General features: G+C 38.2%; 1 protein-coding gene across 1 annotated transcript in view; it reads right to left on the bottom strand.

Annotated features, from left to right (window-relative positions):
* Positions 1-6,484, bottom strand: part of CHMP2B (charged multivesicular body protein 2B) — a 28,158-nt gene extending 21,674 nt beyond the window's left edge. The window contains exon 1 of the mRNA XM_059164434.1: positions 6,351-6,484. Within this exon, the coding sequence (XP_059020417.1) occupies positions 6,351-6,384 (34 nt within the window). The 5' untranslated portion in view covers positions 6,385-6,484. The remainder of the gene's footprint in view (positions 1-6,350) is intronic.
* Between the last annotated feature and the right edge of the window lie 11,654 nt (positions 6,485-18,138).

Below are 18,138 nucleotides of genomic sequence, written 5' to 3' on the forward strand. Positions count from 1 at the left end.
AAATCCAGTGATCACAGGGATTGAAATAAGAGCACAGAATAAGTAAGGCATATCCTGCGTTACCATTTTTATTAACTTGTTTTGGAGATTAAGACCTGAGAAGACAGGGAGCTTCTCCTTTAGATTTTATCTGCAATCTCTGCAGCAGCTGGGAGTGGAAGCAGTGGGTCTGCAGCGCTGGAAAGGCAGACTAATGGGTTATTAGCTACATCCTGATCCTTACTGAACAGAAGAACCACCTGTGTGAAGGGGGTGTGATGGAGCTCACCCAACAGTAAAGAGGAAAGGCATCCTGACTATGCAGGGATGTACTAGCATCTGGGGTGGATGAGAAGAAGAAAACTGCAAATGGTACAAATTCAAACGCTAAAGGGTAAGAAAGAAACATTTAAGGCCCTTTCCTGAAAAAGGGGGCTCTGGGAACCAAAGTTACTGACAGGCAGAGGGAAAATGACAATGAGAGGAATGGGTGAGGGAGGAATCAGAACTTGGAATGTAAGCAAATGTTTCAAGGGTTTGGAAACTATGCATCAAAAATATCAGGGAGGAATGGCATCAGCTTAATTAACCAGTTCTGATACACGGTAAAGAAAAAATAAGAACAAAAAACAACTAGGGGGAAACTGAAAGGATTGTGGAGGATTGTGCCAACAGATTTCTCCTACATACAGTCCTGGGAGCCAACCAGCCATTTAAAAACTAGGCTGAAGTTGAAAAACTCAGCAGGACTTTCTTGGAAAGAGGAGATGGAATACTAAAGAGAAAATAGGAGTCTAGCCTTATGGTAGCATGAAAGGAATGCTCCCCACCCTCCCTCCAGTAAAATCTCAAGTCACTCAAATACTGAGAAATTCATTCAGATTAGTTTATTAGTAAAATATCAGTGTTTTCCAGAGCTGAAGGAAGGTCTTCATATGGGCTCTATGTTAGTAGATCTTTAGGTCTCATGTGGTCCTCAAAGACACAGGCTTTGGTACCATCATCAATAACAGCTTCAGTTCAGGAAATTGTGAGAAAGCATTTTCTCACTTTAGATAAAAGTGGGAACAAGAAGGAAAGATCCTATAAAAGGGAAGTTTCACAGACCTATGGACTTGAAGGTAGAAAATAGTAGCATGAAAAGATATACCACTCTTTGGGGTCATGCTAGGGATGCAGAAATACAAAGGGGAGACATTTTCCTACAGAAATATCCATGGATGGTATCCATCCATCTCCATACCAAAAAGAATGGAGAACTTTAACTCAGAAAAATTCTCAAAAGAGAGTACTGTGCTTCTGAATGAATCCCACGTTCAATTATTTTTCTTTGGTGTGCCAAGAATGTAGGGGCCAAACAGCAAGTAAAATTTGAGTTTTTAAATATTCAGAATAATAAGCACTAAGAGAACACACAGCATCCTAGGGAAGACCTAGGTATATAACAGGTAGCATCAGACTGTTCTATCTTATTTGGAAGAAAGTAGAAGAGTTCTGGAGGGGATTCAGTTATATAGATGGTAGATTTTCTTCTCTCTTAAGATAACACAAATGTCTCAACTTCCCTTTGACAGGAGATGAATCCCAAGTTAGCCAAAGCTTCACACATCCTGAACCCTGGACTACTAGCACACATGTATACAATCCCAATACCGCCAAAACCAAGAAGCTTGCTCCTCTTCTATCAGTAGGGTTCCTCAAATTTTGTCTAAACTTGCATGGAGGTGGCAGTGATACATGGATGTAGATTATAATAAGCTCTGAATGCCGGAAACACTGCTTTGGGTTAGTAAATACTATTATTTTCAAATTTTGTCTCTAAACGATAAACTGCTCCAGAGATACTTCCATGTATGCTGAAGAGACTCTGCTACCTTGCATAAATGCAATTTAGGAAAAACTCTGAATAAATATAATCCAACTTTGGAAGTACACAAGGATATCCTTTAGTTCCATGAATGCAAGTCAGGAAGCAGAGGCTTAAAAAAAAGGAAGTGAGATACTTAACACAGTTTGAGGTGGCATCGGAGAAAAGTTCTCAGAGAAGAAAAACACCTGACATAGTACAGGTTAGCCAGACGAAGGAAAAAGATGGTTCTATGCATATGGACATCATGACCAAAAATATGTCAGAGAGAGAAAGAGTTTGGTATGGTATGTCCTGATGAATATAAGGACAATACTGCTGAACAGTAAAATGTTCAGATACATGACAGGAAGAAGGGACCAGATCAAGAAGGCCACATGTGCCTTATTAAAGAGCTCTCATTGATCATGTTGGTACCAGTGATATAATAAAGGGGTTTACACTGAGGAGTAGCATAGTCTGATTTGGGTTTTAGGTAGATCAAATCACAAGGCAACTCTGTAGATGAACAACTTAAGAGTTATGAAGCTACAGAAAGAAAAGCAGAAGGTGATGTAATAAAATTACAAGAAAAATGGGATCTGTATTAGAGCAGGAGTTGTAGGCAAACAGTGGAAAATCATGTGTGTCAAATATTTAAGAGGCAAAAGGAGCAGAACGTGGTAATTAATTAAAGGTAGGAGGCAATATCAAGACTTGCCAACACTGGAAGAGGAAACTCAGGAAAGGAACTGACTTAAAGGAGATGGTGGTGAATTGTTTAGAATCTCTTCAGATTGGGGTACTTTGGGACCTCTAGGTAGAGATACTCAGCAAATCACTGGTCTGAATCTCAGAAAAAAAGAACTAGAGTTACAAATTTGGTATCTATCAGCACTTAGGTAATAACTAAAATACTAAGACTTTGGATAAGATCATGCAGGGAGAGAGTGTACAGTTAGAAAAGTGGCAGCCCAAGATGGAAGCAAGGACAACACTAACATTTAGGAAGCAGGCTTAAAAAAAGAAAAAGGAAGGAAGGAAAAAAAAAAAAAAAAAAAAGCCTGAAAGGAGAAAGAAAAAGAGCGGTTAGAGGAATTTGAGGAAAATATTAAAGAGTTTCATGAAAGCCAAAAGAGAATTTCAATAAATAAATTATTATTAGGATCAAATGCAAAACATAGGCCCAAGAGCTGATCACTAAAAAAATGGCCATTTTGACAATCCAGGAGTTATTGATGATCTTAGCAAGATCTCACTGCTTAAGCTGTAAAGCAAACTGCCACAGAATTTGGGGGTGGTCTGAGAATTAAAGGGGTAGGAATGGGAGACAACAAGAAGAGAAAAAAGACAGTGGACAACACTTCCTAAAAAACCCTGGTCAGGGGGAGAATCAGGGAAAGGAGGATTTTTCTAGTTCTACTACTATTTGAAATTAAAGTTCTACCACTGATTCCAGGGAAAAAGAGCCTGGTTCACAGATAAATGGTTACCATTACACAGTACCTACCAAAAGTTGAGAATTCCATATACTAGGAAGAACAGCAAAATAAACCGTGCCATAGGATCTCTAAAAAGAAAATATTACCAATGATAATACTCAAGGGATGATGTTCTGGTTCTGCCACTATGTGGTGTAACCTTGGGCAAATTACTTAGTCCTTTGTATCCCAATTTCCTCACCTATAAAGTGAGGATGATAGTAGTACGTATCTTCTAAATTCTCTGTGAATTAAGTATAAGATGCTGCATACAAAATGCTATCACAGTGCTGGCTTTGAAGAGGACCTCAAATTTGCCTTTACTGAGGATAAGAGACAACAATTATATAATGCTGAAAATTTTTCACTTTTTAAAAGACATATTTAGTTGTTCATTTATGACAAATCCTCATGGCATCCTGATTCACAGGTTCATAATTAGTTTCAATAAACAATAAATAGGTCACCATTAGTCTACTTGGGGGAAAAAACAATACTGTGAACACTTTAACCTATGTATATAAGTATACTTTATAAATTGGTAAAAGAAAAACCAAATACTCAATTGTAATTTCAAATTCAGAGATATCTTTATCTTCTATGGCATTGAGGTACAATTCTCATTAATTTTTGCAACAAAGTATACACTGCAGAGACTTGTTCATCTTTGTGTCAAGATGAATTAAACATAACTCTGAATAGTAATAAGTGCTGTAATGTTGTCTCCCTTTCTAATTTACAAGTGCAGTAGTCTTTAATGATATAGTATGCAACTCTTCCAGCCAATCCAAAGAGACAAAAAGATTCAATTATTCTCCAGATCTATGTGGTTACATATCTCCCTTATATATCAGAATTTCATTACTGCTGAAGCAGATAAAAAGGCAGCATACAGCAAAAGATCTTATGATCAATAATCAACGAGTCCAAGGATCTGCAAGAAATCCATAAAAATACATTACATTTCATAATATATAGCCTCATTACTGCTAAGAAGAATGCTGTCACCTTTTAAACAAAACACCTTCTTTTTAATAAAACAAGGAGTAAAAACATTAATAAAGCTCTATATCAGAATAAAAGTATAAATCTATAATTAAAATGGCATTAAGTGATCTGAACTGACATAATAATGTAAAAAAAAATCAAGTATGCAGTTTGGTAGTTATAGTAAATGTACATGGTGGCCAAATTTACATTCAGAAATTTCACATGCAGATCTTTATATCTGTAGTACAGCTCCTAGCTAAAGTCCTTAAGACTTTATTTTCACAAATAAATCTATTTAGCAAAAAACATTATTTCTTGGATAAATTAGCCCAAGTGCAAATGAGTATACAGTTAAAAATCTCCACTGCACATCTTCACTTTTTTTTAAATTCTGTTCTTTACTTCAAGTACAATAGTTACTAGGCTTCCAAAAGCACCAAGAAGCACAGTGATGAGAATATAGAACTGGTATTTATATCTTTGAAAATATCTGACATATATTAAGCAATTAAAGCTGTTTGGCCTTTAATATTATGATGTTTTTAAAAATATAATTTGTAATGTCACAGTAACAAAGGTACAACTCTTTTCCTCTGTTTAGTAAATTCTCACTATATAAAACTGAAACAAAAGATAAACCTGTTCCCCCCCTGAAGTACTATACAGTAATTAGAAACCACAATACTGGTACTGAAACAGTGAAGTGCCCCCTTAAAGATTAGAAGGCATTCTCAAATAAAATCCATCTCACATAATTGTACTATATCCTACACCAACTTGAAAGGTATGTCCAGGTACTGTAAATGGTATTTCTTAGTTAATAAAAAGTCCATAAATCGAAAAAAGGTTTTTCACCCACTCAAGGTAGGCAAAAATGCATTATGCTGTGTACTAAATCAGGACTAACATTACATTATGTGTTGAACTGAGGGGGAGAGTGGCAGAGAAAAAGTGATGTCTTTGTTATCCTCCCCAAAATAGTGTTGCTGGCACTGGAACAGTCAATACAAAGGAATGAAGGAGTTACCCCAGGTCTGGACTCAGCACCCTGTTTGTACCAATCACTGTCTAGCTACCACTGCTTCTTTTGTGGCTGGGTTAGATCCTTACAAAGAAGTGATTCTTTGGTTGAACCAACAGCAACCTAGACTCAACATGTAATAGGAAACAGAATTTTTAAGTTACTTGAATGAATTTGATTCCTGGTGGCAGTCAATGAATATATCAAGAGTAATTAATCAGTGTTACATATACATATTACAGTAATTGCTCATAAACACCAATTTGTAGATTTCTCTATTCATTTTTCCCCTTAATATGACACTGAACTAAATGTCTGAAACCATGCCAAATATATAAAAATGTAAACTTCTATGCAGATAATACATACCACATCTTACTTGAGACAGCAAAAGATAATCACAGTGAAGGAAAAATACATTATGAAAACTAAACTCAAGGCACTTCCCTTTGGTTTCTCTAATATTTCTCCTGGAGTCAGTAAAGAAGCAGTTGTTTCACATCTCTCTTGATGGGATACTCTTTAAGGGCAAGTCGACCCCGACCCAGGTTCATTTTCTAACTGGAGCCTGTTATCCCCTCCCCCAGCTGAACAGTTTTCCTGTTTGTAAGCCTGTATAAGTCATACAGCTCCAAACTGAAGAAGCAACAAACCAACAGATGAAACCAACAAGAAATGCATCAAATCACCGTCTAATGACACTCAAGGGCCAGCAGCATCCTGACTCCTCGAAATGCTCAAGGTCTCGCTAAAGGAAAAACGGGGGGGGGGGGGGCGCGAAAGGGAGCCGAAAAGGTGGTGTGTGTGTGTGTGTGTGTTACAGAGAGAAGCAGCCAGATTATTCAGGTGAGGATGAGGTGTGGCGAGTCGGCAGAGATGGGGAAGCAGAGAAGTGACGCACGAGGGCGGTCACCTGTGGGGCCACTTGATCCAGCCCCGCCCCCAGGGACAGCTGAAAGAACCGTGGCCGGAAGCCCCCAAAACACGCCAGGGAAACGCAGAGCAGGGCCCCTTTGGCCCGGCCTGAACTCACCATCCACGGTTTTCTTCTTGAAGAGAGACGCCATGGTCAGGGACCGCGTCTGGGCTGCCCGGCTCGGCCCGGTCCGGTCCGACCCCGGCTGGGAAAGCACAGGAGGGAAAGGACAGGCCCTAAGAGGGTTTGATGTGGCGGAGCGAAGGGCAAGAGAAGAGGGTGGGGTCTCCAGACAGGACCTGCGGAAGGCGGGTATCCGCGAAGCCTGCCGCAGCGGAGTCGCCCCGGGCTCAGGTGACCGAGAACTAAGACACTTTTTGGAGAAGTCACTTCTAGGCGGCGCCTGCGCATTAGGCGCAAGCGCCTGCGCACTGCGGCGCCTGAAGCTGCTGCCTTTGCCCTTACCTCAGCTGTTGCCCGCTCTTCCAGTGTGCGGGGTCGCGGCGTGGCGTGTCAGGCAGGGGCTTGCGGTGGCAGCAGAGCGTGGAAGACCGTCGGCGGTGTCGGGAAGCTTCTCTCTGCGGGTTCGTGGGGGCATTCTAACAGAGATGAGCCTTGGTTAGCCCTCTCTTCCTTTCTTGGAGGAAGCTGGAAGTGGGGGTCTCCAGCGTCTTAGGACAAGTGTGGGTCGTCCCGGAACCAGTTGGTTTACAACCATCCCGTTGCTGTCAGTATCGGTACTTTCATAAGTGCAGGGGTTGGTTGATTGCCGAGCTGTGGTCCGAGCCCTGGCGGTGTTTCCGAAGTTCACGTTCTTTTCCGCCCTGACTCGTCAGCAATCTCCCGGGCGCTCACCCGCGTAGCCCCCTGTGGGTCCGGAGGCGTTCACCTGCCTGGCAGGGCCCAGGGTGCCGACCACCCGGTGTGTCTCTGGGAATCCTGTTCCTAGGCTTGAGAATGGCGGGGAACGGAAGGAATAGGGAACAACTTTCTGAATGCAACACTATTTACTATTCTTGGTCGGAAACAACAACAAAAAATCCCCCCATGTTTGTATCCTGGCTTAAACGTCTCCAATTCTGTTTCTTAAAAATTTTCGATTTCTTGTAATTGTTCAGGAAAAATTCATGAGTATACTGTGAACCTATTAGAATGCTATATAGCTGGATCTTGGTGCTTAAGGTGGGGAGAGGAGCCCCTAAAGGAAAAGCATAATAAATTATTTAAAGAATACTTGTGAATATAAGCATAAATATGGAAAACATAGTCTTTGGAGCAAGACCTTAAGTTCATTGTTTTACTTCATTCTGTGTGTGTGTGTACACACATACCTCAGTTTAATATATTATCTCGCTATTTAAAATCTTAATTCTGCTGTGAACTTTTTTCCTTGCAATCTGTTAGAGCCTTAAGAAATACTTGTCTCCTACAGGATAAAAATAGTAGTAGCCTTTGTTTCATGGCATTTCTGCCAGGGAAAACACTCCAGTAATAGTGTCAATACTATTAGTCACCTCTGGCTTTATGAATCATGTCTCAAAGATTTCTAAGTGTTTGTGGGAGTCAGAATTTTCTTCCCCATTTTTTTTCTCATCTCAAAGTCCTCAGGGCCACTGATAATCCTACTGTTGTTGCTAGAATGTAGCTAAGAGACTGCTCAGGAGAACTTTCTCAGAATGACATGGTAAAATGCAAAGTATAATTGTCTCATTCATCCTCAAATTATTCTAGATATTACGGGACAAGTACGGAAATGGGGAAAAAATGTAAACAAGAACATGTAGGCTCTGCGCGTAAGGCTGGCCTTTCTGGCGAAAACTCTGAGGCAAAAGGCGGTTTACCCTGGCTGCCTGTTGTAATGAATGGCACTGAGCTGTGCTTGAATGCATGAGAGGCAATAAGCTGTTATGTGCGTAGTAATCGTACTCCTCCCTGCAGCAGTCACCCTTGTTTTATTACTCCTATACAATCCCCCCCACTGACCCAATTGTAACAGTTGGGAAAATGCCAAAATACTTAGCAGCAACCATATGGAAGACCCTCCAAAAGTGCACAGCAGGAGCTAAAGACAGGGCTTGTTCATTACAATAAAGACAAAATAAAAATATGTAGTATTTAAACTCAGCACTCTAATAGCTTGATTCTCCCATAGTTTGAAGCAGGCGGATATTAGCTGATATGCACCGGACTGGCCAGCATTCACTCTGATTAGTTGGCAACCAAACTGTACCCGTTTATATTTTGTATCTCACTCCTAATTTAAAGGGTATGTATACTTTAATATAGCTGAGAAGCTGAGACTTAGGACACCATGGAACCAAAACTAGAATACATGGGTATTTTTCATTCCTTTAAGACCATCACCATAAATGAAACAAAACACAAACAAAAACCCGCACCATCATCACAAGCAAACTCACTGAATCAGTAAAACACCTATATAAGCATGATGGGTAGAGAAAACCTTTCAGTTGTATTCTTATACACTCATTAAGAAATGAATTAATAACCTATGGTCACATCATTTTGACCCAATGCTCTTCTTACAAATTGCTCAGATAGCAAAAAAAAAAAAAGTACTTATTACACACCTAATGCTACATTCCATGCTATAGACAGGGGACATACCAGTGAAGAAACAAATCCGGTTCCTTTCCACTCTTCTCTTACCCACCTTTCTACCAGGTTTTTCATCTTTTCTCATTCACTTGCCACAATTCTGACACCAATTCCAATATGTGTGTATTTTTTCCCCCGACATCAAGCAAGTCTCAGACACCAGCTAGGTGTTCTATGATTCAACTCCATTCTGACACTCTCTTCTTGGAGATTCCACAGGTTAAAGTTTCAGTCTTATGGACTGCCCCCGCTTCAGATGTCAATCACAAATCCAGGTTGTTACTTGTGCTTCTGAATAACTAGCTAACAATCAGAAAATCCCATACCCTTCCCTCCAACCCCCGCCATAGGTTTGAATAATTTGTTAGATGAGCTCACAGAACTCCGGAGCCCTGTTTATTCAATAGATTGCTGGTTTATTGCAAAATATATAAAGGATACAAATCAACAGCCAGAAGAAGAGATACTCAGGGCAAGTTTCTGAATGCAGGAGTTTTTGTTCCTTTGGAGTTAGAAGCCCCAGCACAGTATCATATAGAGGCATATGATTTCACCAACCTGGAATTACCCTCAACCCTGTCCTATTGGGTTTTCACAGACGCTTTGTAACATTGCATGACTGATTAAATCACCAGCCAGTGGTGACTCAATTCCATCTCGAACCCCTCTGTACTCCCCAGAGGTTGCAGAGATGGGACTGAAATTTCCAGTCCTCTAATCACATTATTGGTTCCCTTAGTGACCCGCCCCCATCCTTAAATGTTTACTAAAATTGACCCCATAAAGTCAACATAAAGTCAAGTGTGTTTGAAGAGGATTTGTCATGGATATCGTCACTTAGAAAATTCCAAGGGCTTTAGGAGTTGCGTGCCAAACAGGACAAAGATCAAATATTTATTTCCTTTTATAAACTACAATATCACACTTGTCTATCACAGAGAAGCAGGTTTTGGCTCATTGTAAGAAAAAGAGCTATTCTGGGGCACCTGGGTGGCTCAATGGGTTAAGCCTCTGCCTTCGGTTCAGGTCATGCTCACCTCTCTCCCTCTCCCTCTGCCTGCCTCTCTGCCTACTTGTGATCTCTCTCTCTGTCAAATAAATAAATAAAATCTTTAAAAAAAAAAAAAGAAAAAAGAAAAAAGAAAAAAAGAGCTATTCTACAATGGGATGAGTGCTGCCTGAGTTATTAAGTTCCTTGTCAAGGAACTGTTCGAAGAGGAGCAGGTTGTTGTAGACAGCATTCTTAAAGGAATCAAAGGCTTGATGAGAAAGTTTCTAAGGTTTCTTTAAAATCTAAAATTTATTTGGCTAACATAGAGTTCAAGCCAAATACCTTGGTGTATTGTGTTTTACACCCTACAGATAATACTACCAAATCCTGTTGGCTTCACCTTTAAAGTTATTATAAAGCCAAAAAGATATAGTATTTCATCATTTGGAACCATCCTGATTCAGGTAACATATATCTCTCATCTGGATCATCAGCTATGTTATTTCCTTGCATCTGTCCTGACCTCATTCCACTTTTGTCTCAATATAATATTGCAGGATTTCTTTTCCTTCTTTCTGTGCCTGTGGTTCCTGGCCACGCCACTTTGAAGAATGAAGAAGTAGACAAGATAGAGTACCGGGCAGCGAAGCAAGGTTTACTTAGAGTAAAACAAAGTTGACTGAGTGGTAATACAAAGCTCCCAAAGAGGTAAGGGACCCAAGGGGTTGCCACTAGAGTTTCTAAATCTAGGGGGTTTTATGCAATTATTGGAGAACTGTTTTAGTTTGATTAATCCTCCCTATGCTCTCATTCAATTGGGTTTTTGTCATCTACCTATCATTCGGGGAAGGGTGGAGGGCTCCTTACCAGGTGGTGTAAAATCCTTTTAAGACTGATTTCCTCTTAGGGCAGGGGGAGCCCCTTGCCCCTACCTCCCTTTCTTCCAACTATCCTTTATCAGTAGCAGAGCGGTCCTGTTAAAATACGGTTAAAATATGGATCAAATCATGCTGTTCTGTTCCTCAAAAAAGATCAATGTATTCCCAATACTTAGGTCTGGAGCTCACGCACATGTGTGCATGTGCACATACACACACACACACACACACACACCCCTGTTCTACAGACTAAACTTCTGTTGTTTATTCATAAATGTCCAAATTTTTACCGTCCATGTTGCCCTCCTAATTATTTGCTTTCATTATGTGTCACTCCAGTGGAACATAACTATTTAGATGCGATCTTAGAATTATACTACCCATTCCTGCCCTTGTTCCGTATACTGTATTTCTGACAGCACTCCCTTCAAGTGCATTAGCATTCTTGGAATCATATCAAACTTTTTTAGTCAAGTAAAACTTTGGCATTTTTTAAGAAATACAAATTCCTGCTTAGTCCTCCCCATCCTCTATTTTTTTTTTCTTAAAGATTTCATTTATTTATTTGACAGAGATCACAAGTAGGCAGAGAGTCAGGCAGAGAGAGAGAGGGGGGAGGCATGCTCCCCGCTGAGCAGAGAGCCCCATGCGGGGCTCGATCCCTTGACCCTGAGATCATGACCTGAGCCGAAGGCAGAGGTGTAACCCACTGAGCCACCCAGGTGTCCCAACCCCATCCTCTATTTAATTGATGGATAATTTTAACCTAAAAAGCTAAAAACAAAACTTTTCGTGCATCACTAGAGACATCTATTCATCTTTGTGTTTACTCAATCAATTACTAAGTCATCAAGGTTTTATTTAAATTTCAGTTTTAAGACCATTTTGAAGATTTTTGTAATTTTTAATAAGACAGACATTTCTGTGAAAATTAAGGTAACTCATGCTATGTTTTATTCACACTTTATCAGCTATAGCAACCATAAAGATAAAAGAGATGAGTTGTGTTTGGCATAACTCATGCCTAAGGAAAAAATACTCCATATGATCAATGGTTTCTTTTTCAGGTATTAATAAAATATAATTTAATAATCCGTTTAAAATTGTTTTCTAGAGTATTTCATAACATAGTTTCCTCTTCTTTGAAAACTTGTTATTTACCATTCATTTGGTTTTACTATCTTAGGTTAAAATTTGAATGGATGCCCTTTTCTACTCTGTTGGCTCTTGACGTGTACAATGTCAAGGCTGAGAGTGCTGACTCTGGACACAGACTACATGGGTCTATAATCAACTCTGCCACTTTTCAGCTAATTAGACTTGGGGCAAGTCACTGAACCTCTCCATGTCCATTTCAACCATATAAAATCTCCTTCATATACAGCTGTTGACAGAATTAAATAAGTTAATATATACAAAATGCCCAGATTAGACCTGACACATAATAAGCACTAACAAGGTATTACCTAATTACCTATCTTGGTATTGTTTCCAGCTTACCTTTCCATGTTTCCTCAAGAGTAATCTCTCTACTTTGAAATTCACTCAATCCTAGATATATTCACTCTATCAGCTACTCCTCTTCATTAGTCTGTTTCCTTCTCCTTAATTTAAAAAAAAAATCTGTTTTTCTTGTCCTTTATTCTATTATTTTTATGGGAGTTGACTTGTATGTGTAACATTGTTTTTCATTATATTTATTTATTTATCTATTTATTAATTTATTTGAAAGGGAGGGGGCCAGGGGAGGGAGGGAGAAGGAGAGAGAATCTTAAGTAGCTCCGTGCCTAGCATGTGAGCCCAACGTGGGGCCCCATTTCACAACCCTGAGATCATGACCTGAGCCGAAATCAAGATTCTGGAGCTTAACTGACTGTTAAGGGGCACCCAAGTGCCCCTTGGTTTTCATTATCTTAGGAAGATTCATTACAGGCTTATTTGTATTGTTTTTTTTCTTCCTGGCATTAGCTCCTAAGCTCCTTGGGTTCAGAAAGGATGTGTTGTCATACTCTTCAATCGTTTCCCTATTGTAAGATACATATATTTTTTAAATATAACAATGCAGTAACATCTTTGTATATCTCTTGTAATATTTTTAATGGGAAAATGACAAATATATAATATATGTTATATATTACATATATGTTACATATTACATATATGTCATTTCCCCATTAAAAAATATATATATAATAGAAATATAGAGAGATATATAGATAGAGATATACATATATATCTAGTATATGTATATACTTGACATACTCAATTTCAAGCCTTCCTATATATGGGCATCCAACGTTATCCATCTCTATAAACAATATAGATCTAGAGAGCCCGGTTCAAAACAATAAATAATTTTGTCTAGCTCTAGGTAAGGATTTTGTGTGGATATCCCCTTTTGTATTTCCTGTTATTTGGACATACTGTAAGATATTTCGCTATTCTATTTGCTATCTTATATTTTGGTTTACATTTAATAATGCTAGTATCAGGGTGCCTGGGTGGCTCAGTGGGTTAAGCCTCTGCCTTCGGCTCAGGTCATGATCTCGGGGTCCTGGGATTGAGCCCCACATCAGGCTCTCTTCTCGGTGGGGAGCCTGCTTCCCCCACTCTCTGCCTGCCACTCTGCCTACTTGTGATCTTTCTGTCAAATAAATAAATAAAATCTTTAAAAAATATATTTTGAATAATACTGGTACAAAGTATGACTTTATAAACAAAATTACGACTAACATGTCAACTTACATAGCAATAAAAAGTTTAGAAACATTGCATAGGACAGAAAGAGTCACTGGCAAAATTTTAAAATCTCTCATTTCTTACAAAAAGTAAAAAAAAAAAGACAACAGAGAAATGAAATGGCTTTTCAAAGTCCTATAGCCAGTATGAAATTGAGTCAGAATATGTGAGGACAAACTCTTTTAGTATGTTTATACTTCATAGCCCCACATAGGGTCTGTTTGTCAATTCCATTGCGACTGTAACTAGACAGGTTGTATGTGCTCAGGGGGCAGGACAGCCAAGAATGTGGACTAAGGTTGCTACTTCCAATGGTCACTCAACAGAGGCATACAAGGTTTGATTTCAGAGAAGGGTCAGCTACCTGAAGGATGCCTTGTTACCTCCCCACCTGGCTCCCCTCTCTTCTCAGTGTTCAATATCTCTTCGTGGATTCCCTCCCCCAACCCCCGCAACCTCTCCAAATTCAGAGCAGCTAGGCAGCACTTACTTTACTTGACTAAAGAAAACACTCAAACGAGATTAGCTCACACAGATGGATAATTTTTGTGCATTTAAAGCCAAGTAATGTGTGCACCATTGTCTCATGTTTCAGCGTGTTCACTATGTTTTAATGTTAAAATGTGGAATTTTTTTCCTGTAATTTCTGAATCCATGCTTTCTAGTTCCAGAAATTCACCTCATTTCTCTCTTTGTCAAATCTTGCTTTTAAAAATATATGCCATAAAGAACAAGTCAGACTAGTCAGACATTTAGTCGATGAAAAAGCTAAATGAGTAACCTAAATGCGTGTGGCTGCACATCATTGGTTTTATAGTCTAAGAGAGTTCATGTGTTATTTGGAATATGTAACAACATGATCCTTTTTGAAAAATAAAATAAACTTTGCCCTGAATTCCTCACGGTGTTAATAGTAGTTGCACATGAGTAAATCAAGACAGAATTTGTGCCCCCTGGCACAACAGAACATATGTATATATTTGCTCTTCAATCCAATAAGGACTCTAGAGTGCAGAACTACTACCACACAAAATAGAAATGAACTTCAATATAGGGGTAATGGATTTGAATCTTCAATAAAATAAACCTTAATAGCTATCTCACTTTCTATTTCAAATGAATAGAAATTTAGAGAGGCTCTGGATGTGAGGTCGTGGTAAATTAGTAAAATAATTTGCTAAAACAAAGGCATTGTGTTTTCTGTACAAATAAGGTGGCCTTTTAATAAGGCCCATTTCAAGCGACATTTTAAGCAGTCTTCTCTTCTTGGTTTTGTTCAGTCTTGTTAACACTTATAGAATGGTTGCTATATAAAATAGGTGATGCTTGTTGGTAACTCAGAGGGATGTAAAAATGAAGTAGATAGGAATTTTGTTTTAAAGAATTTAGAAATCTAATAAAAATATTAATAAGGGACATTAAGAATTAGATGACAAGGGGGACACCTGCATGGCTCAGTCAGTTAAGTGTTTGCCTTTGGCTCAGGTCATGACCCCAGGGTCCTAGATCAGTCCTGTGTTGGATTCCCTGCTCAGTGGGAAGCCTGCTTCTCCCTCTGCCTACTGCTGCCACTGCTTCTGCCTGTACACTCTCTCTCTTACTGATAAATAATTTAAAAATCTTTAAAAAATAGAATTAGGTGACAAGGAAAAATATGTGGCTATAAAAACTTGGGGCTACAAACAAAAGTATGTAATTAATTGAATTTGTAACTGTAAATTTATAACTGTAAATTTCCAAAAATATTTGGAAATATTTCAGATAGCTGGACTATATAATTAATGTATTAAATTAAGAAATGTATCTTCATTTAAAAACTAGGTTAAATGTATATCTCCTTTTACATTTGTTTCTCTTAACGTTCAAGGAGGTGATCCAGTTCAAAGATGCCTAAGAGGAGATGAAACATTAAAACAATTTTGAAAATAATTTTAGACATTTTTGACATAAAGAAATATAAGAATGTCCAAAGTGCAGAAGTCTGAACTTACTGATAGATAATATAGTAATGATAAATAATACTTGATTGTATATAATGTTCAGACTCCTAGAGATGACTTGGTTCAATAGGAGGACTGCTTTCTTTGCCTTCTCCACTTCTACTGTAATTGTGAGAATTATAGTTTAGGCTACAAAGCCACCATTTCAAAATATAAAATTAAAATTAAGAATTTAATATTACACATTATAAAATTTTAAGATAATCATTCATAAACGAAGACCTGGATATTGTTTGTTGGGCTCTTCTTGTTAATGTTTTTACACCTAGTTTTGGGATTTCTCTCTTCTGAGACTAACTTTGATAAGATTCTTTAGATAACACAATCAATAGTCATTTTTAGTGATGGCCTACTCTACGTACAGTATAAAGAGATATAAAGTGTTAAGATAGGGTCTCTACCTAATTAAGAATAACCTATTTTGGATGATGACAACCAACCCTACAAGCAAAGTTACTTGTAGTAAGAGGGTTAAATTTGTAGTTAACAATACCAAGTTGATCTGTCACATCAGAACAGACTTTTATTGATTATACCAGTTTTTTTGACAATAGTTGTTGCCTCTGGAGATGTAGAGAGTCTCAAGTACAATTTGGAGATTAGTTAGCACAGGCTCAAGTTTTTAAGTGAGCCTTTTTAGAAGCTGATTTTTCCTGATCTCTCTATGGAATGTCTACCTTTTGTTTTACTACCAGAAGGATGCTGTATGAGTTTGCTATTTTTGCTCTTACAAATTAGCACAAACTTAGTGGCTTAAAACAGCTTAAATGTATTATTTTATAGTTATGGAAGCAAGGAGTCCAAAATCATCTAACTGAACTGAAATCAAAGTTTCATCAGGGCTATGTTCCTTCTGGAACCTCAAGCGGCAAATCTGCTTCCTGCCTTCCCAATTTTTAGAGGCTGACTGAATTCTTTGTCTCCTTGCCCCTTCCTCCATCTTCAAATCCAGGAGTGTCGCATTTTTAAATCTGTCTCTGACTCTGACTCTGACTCTCCTTTAAGGTCACTCATTTAAGGTCTCTCATTTAAGGTCACTTGTAATTGCATTGGGTCTCCCAAATATTCCAAGATTGCCTCCTTATTTTAAAGTCAGCTGATTAGCAACCATAACTCCGTGTGCAATTTCAATTTTTCTTTGCCATTTAACATAACATTTTCACAGGTTCCAGGCATTCGGATGTGGATACCATGAAGGGATAGCATTCTACCTGCCACAGGTGAGACTAATTTTCAAAAACAGTATGAATCATTGGTTCTGCATAACATTCTTTGGATTATTCTAGTTATAGACTGTTTTTCAATGGTACCTAACACCTCCCATAGGACTTTAAAGAGCACTGTTGACCTTACTGATATGAATATGCTATTCTTTGCTATTACTGTGCCATGGTTAGATATGTGCAAAATGGTCATCTATCTGGCCTTCATTTGGCAGGAGTATTTTTGATTCCTTCTCATATCAGCCCTAACAGATTTCTAGAAAAGGGAGTAAAAGATATTTGGACAGAACTGACATGAAATTTTTCATTGAAACAGACTTGGTTTAATACTTTGTTCTAAATTCTCTGCCCTAGGGATATATTACATTAGTATTTAATCAAACTTTTATTTAATTGATATTTAATTTTGGACTCGAGCTGCATTCATGGTATTAACCACCAACATATTTAAAGTTTAAATAATGGACTGCTTTTTTTAATCCTTCGCATATATCTAGCACATAAGGGTCCAATAAATATCTGTTCTATTGAATGAACGATATTCAATCAAAATTTTAGGTTACAGTGAAATATATTTCAAAAATGCATACTTAAATGGCTCAATTTTATTGAAGACAAACTAGGTAATCTAGATCAAAATGCTCAATAACTTTATTCAGTCATTAATTTCTTCATGTGTTCATTCACTTATGCTAAAATTTTAGAGATAAAATGGAGCTTATGGTTTATCTATTATAAGCTCTTTATTTTGCAGTATCAGGGATCCACAGCAAAAAATTGCTGAATCTGTTGGCCAGTGAAAGATTTACAGCTAGAAACTCAGATGACACAATTCTCAAACCAATGCTTGTCCTGTCTCACAGATCTGTTTTAATAAGAAAGCAGAGAATACACAAGAAGAGATAGGATCTGGGAGGCAGTCTGAGAAATCTGCAGTCCTTGTCAATACATTTAAACATCTTAACTTATGAAGAAATGACAGGATGTTCCCACCACCTTCAGTGCTGAGGATATAATTCATGCAGTTCATTGAAGCTGGTTGTGTAGATATGAGGGGACAGACCTTTGGATACACTTCTAATTCTCTTAGGTACATTTGACCTAGGAATTGTTTTCTTTGAATAAGTAATTTCTGCCATTCAATGTGGAGATTCAGGAGAGTACTCATTAATATTTTGATAAAGAAAATCTAATTTTAATGAAGACAAAATTATTCTAAGTCAGAAGCATAAATGGGCAGAGGAGAGATCTGTCCCTAAAAGGAATGATGCAGAAATGGGATTGGGATTTTGGAGATGGGATTTTTTTGATGATTTTTTTGAAGATTTTTATCCATAATCTGCTAAGAAAATGAGAAAGTGATGAAAGCAATTCCACAAACGAGTCAGGATGTACACATGTACCCAGATCACCATTTAATTTCTAAGCCATTAGAGACCATTCTTCTCACAGTTT

The sequence above is a fragment of the Mustela lutreola genome, chromosome 2 (genome assembly GCF_030435805.1).
Source record: "Mustela lutreola isolate mMusLut2 chromosome 2, mMusLut2.pri, whole genome shotgun sequence".
Lineage (NCBI taxonomy): Eukaryota > Metazoa > Chordata > Mammalia > Carnivora > Mustelidae > Mustela > Mustela lutreola.